Source organism: Pterocles gutturalis, unplaced genomic scaffold (assembly GCF_000699245.1).
Source record: "Pterocles gutturalis isolate BGI_N339 unplaced genomic scaffold, ASM69924v1 scaffold15191, whole genome shotgun sequence".
NCBI classification, from domain to species: domain Eukaryota; kingdom Metazoa; phylum Chordata; class Aves; order Pterocliformes; family Pteroclidae; genus Pterocles; species Pterocles gutturalis.
In genome coordinates this window covers 10,299-13,842 of record NW_010098089.1, presented here as the reverse complement: position 1 = coordinate 13,842, position 3,544 = coordinate 10,299, and the positions used below count along the sequence as shown (strand labels likewise).

Sequence of the window (3,544 nt, the reverse complement as noted above, 5' to 3'; positions counted from 1 at the left end):
TCTGGCCCTCAATTTTCTGCTGCCATGTGCCTCAGTACTTCACATAAAATTAGATTAAAATTGGATTTGAGGAAAAGCAAGCCCATATGCATTAGAGCCTTCACTTTAGGGCAAGTAGAGCACTGACATCATGAGTTTGGTGAGGATTAGATCCTGCTCTTATTTATTCCAGCTGGCAAATTCTAAATGCCAGACCGAACTTTGTATCTTGAAATTGTTGTAATAATGAGGATAGTTGTAATAAGGAGAAAAGCCTGCAATGTTCCAAGGTTATGATACTTGGAATTGGAGCACCTTCTGCCAAGAACAGGCCTCTGTGCATGTCTGGATATGAGCATTACCTGTTCGGAGTAGAAGTAGCATGGGATCCCCCTGGCTATTTCAAATGTTTTCAGTAACGAGAAGTAAGAGAACAAGTTGTCTTCTTCCTGAGATACTGCTGTCTTCCATCTTTGTACTTTTGTTTATGCACTGATGGTTTTTCTTTTGTAGGCCCTGTTATGAATGAGCTGACAAGACTGAATTTTTTTGATAACACTGTAACGAGAGAGTTGCTGTTTCACAGTATTCACGATGCTGTCCTTGCTTGCCAAGTGAAAGACAGGTCTGCTTCACAGCCTTGACCCCTCAAGAGTGGCACTGAGCAGAATGGAAGCAAGATGTACACTGATGGACACTCTTCCCAAATATTTAATTTGCACAGTTTAAAGAGAGCCTAAAGCTATTTGTATCTACGGGTATAGGGTGGTGTTGATTTTCTGTAGGAAGAGTGGATAAGGAATTGGAAGCCTTCATGCTGTTGAATTTTATCCTTCAATCAGGGTATAGCCTTCCAACAACACAGAAGCACAAAATTATGCAAGACAAGAAAATTCAGTGTATTCTGCTGTAATTGGAATCTGATAGACAAGGTGACATTCCTGTTCCTATTGAGAAAATGGGCACCTTAACTCACTGCGAGGTGGGATCTTGCAGGAAGTAACTGTTCTGCAATTGCAATGCACTGTACCAGTGTCTAAACTGTCTTAGTTTATTTTTAAAAGCCTGATGTCAACATCTGCGTACAACAGATTCATGTAAACTATAATAATCTGCCAGATGGATTAATGAATTCACACTGGTGGCATTTAGCTGCTACTCTTTTTAAACCTAGATGGTACAGTTATTTTTCCAGAACATCTAACCTGTCTCAGCTATACTCAACTCTTCATTGCCTGAACATTTTCACTCTTAAGTGAACTTCAAATCAGAAACTCATTGTTTAATTATTACATTACAAATAGGGTACTTTCACCACCATTCCAGAAAATAATACAGTTGATTTCAAGGTAAAATCAGTTTCGCTTCAAGGTTTGAAGACAAAACTGTTTTAAGGCAGGAGTGAAACCTATTGAAATGAAATTAAGTGATGCCCTATATGCAGTCTTATAACCTGGAATAAAATCATAGACAAGGTCTAAAGTATCAGTGGTCCGGAAAAAAATGAGAAGTACTTTTCTGTTGCCCGAGATATCTTCCTACCAGCAGTCCTGCTTCTGCCACAGCTTTTAAGCACTTTGAGAAACAGATTTCAATAGAACTCAAAAATGTTATGTGTTTGGTTTTTTTAAAAGAAACAGTAGTGTGGGGGTCTTTTTCTATTGTCTTCACAACCTGTCTGCTGTGGTACTGCTCAACTTCTGATGTGAGACAAAAACATGGAAATATAATTCAAGCAAAAGAGAGACATTTTCAATGCCTGTATTTCCCTAAAAACAATCACTGTGAATCTGAGCAGAGGTAGGAACCTAAAAGTGTTTCTCTGTAGTTATTTCAGCAGCACAGTGGCCATGGAAAATCTGTGACATTTCATTTAGCACCCTCTAATCACAGCTCCTGCGCATAAGGGAATTCACATGACTTCCTCTCTTCTGAACTTAATACTTTTATTTTGCTTCAAGCTCTGTTGTGTTTAGGGCTTGCTTCAGGTAAACCAAGTTTCCCAACAACCAGGGGCAGTCAGGGAAGATATTTTATCTCATCAGACTCCTCTGCCACTAGGGATAGGGAGCTTTCTGCATCAGAAATTACTGCTTAGCTGGAGTTCAAAGGATGAATTGAATGCATGTTAACACACTGTGGGTGTTTATTTAAACAACTTTTGGTACATTTTATAATGTTAACTAGTTTACCCTACCTTTCTATCTACATACAGTATATTTTTCTACTTTCAGCTTGTTGCAGCTTCAGTTTTTAACTATGTAGTCTCTTCAGTTCAAACCAAAATCCTGTCAACTTCTAAAATAAAGTGATGATCAAGACTTGTCAAAATTTTCTGCTTTGGCATGGTGAGACTGTATGTGGGACCAGCCAAGGTCCCTGGATGCAAGTATGTGTTGCTAAGGGTAGGGTGGGGAAGTATTACCACCTGCTGCTTCGGTTCCTGCTCCTGGCCCTCTGGGCTCCCCCACCTACACGAAGCCCCCTCCATGCCCAGCCTCACAGTGATGCAGTTAAGGCTGCATGTCCCAGCCTGGTAACAACAGCTGCCCTGCCTGGGGAGCTGCTGAGATGCTGGACTGAAAACCTTTGCCCAGGGAAGTCCTAGATCCCAGCCTGCTGGCACTGCACAACCTGCTCCTAGGTACTACCAGCATTGCTGGAAACTCATCCACTAAAATAAGATCTGGCAGCTTTTGACTTGTCTCTTCCTGTGGTGTGCTGCTAGCAGCTGAATCTGCTTCCTACACGCCAGTTATCTACTGAAAAACAAACTTTCTCTTCCCATACTGATTAACAGACTGCTATCTAAAAATTTAAATCCTACCTTAGGCTTGTCAGTGCTAGAGTAAACAAACCCACATCCTTTAAACTTAGGGCTTATCTCTTCCCCTCCACAGTTTGTCTGCATTGACAGGGTCGTGTTCTTCCCACGCCCGGCTGAAGCCCCACCACAGCCAAGGTCACTGGAAGCCTTAACTCCAGGTTGATGCAGAGATGACTCTTAATAACCAGAGTAATATTCCTTTCCCCCTCCTTTTCTTTTTTTGCAAAAGTACTGATGATAATTCCAGATACCTGCTAAGATCCAAATTCTTTTTTCACATACTTCAGTTATCCGTCTTAAGTAAAAGGTACACATAACTCCAAGTGCTGTGCTTAGGAAATAGAGATCTTCTGGCAGCACTGCTTTCTGAACCATTTCTTCCCTCTTGGGCCTGAAATTCTGTCCCAGCAATAAACATGCCTCCCTCCCCAAAATGTTCTTACCAAAATAACACATTACTGTTGAGACCAGTTTTTCAAGCAGTTACAAGCAAAAACAGCGGATTGCCTGTCTTTGCTTATCAAGATACTGGCACTGGCCAAAATCCTAACAAAGTCCATGTACACTATTGTAAACACTTCCTCTTTCAAAAAAAAAAAAAAAGTGGCTCCACCATCTAACCTTGATCCATGGATGTCAGTTGTATTGAAATGAGACCTGATAAAATGTCTCTCACTTCTGAGACAAAACAGTTTCCAAAAACATTTTTTCTCACAGGTATCTCTTCAAGCTCTTCCT

The 3,544-nt window shown here is 40.8% G+C and overlaps 1 protein-coding gene across 2 annotated transcripts in view; it reads left to right on the top strand.

Annotated features, from left to right (window-relative positions):
• The window catches only part of SLC26A5 (solute carrier family 26 (anion exchanger), member 5), a 19,351-nt gene extending 18,445 nt beyond the window's left edge, over window positions 1–906 (top strand). For both annotated transcript variants that reach the window (XM_010087725.1, XM_010087717.1), the window contains exon 18: window positions 493–906. In XM_010087725.1, the coding sequence (XP_010086027.1) occupies window positions 493–623 (131 nt within the window). In that variant the 3' untranslated portion in view covers window positions 624–906. The remainder of the gene's footprint in view (window positions 1–492) is intronic.
• Window positions 907–3,544: the final 2,638 nt, after the last annotated feature.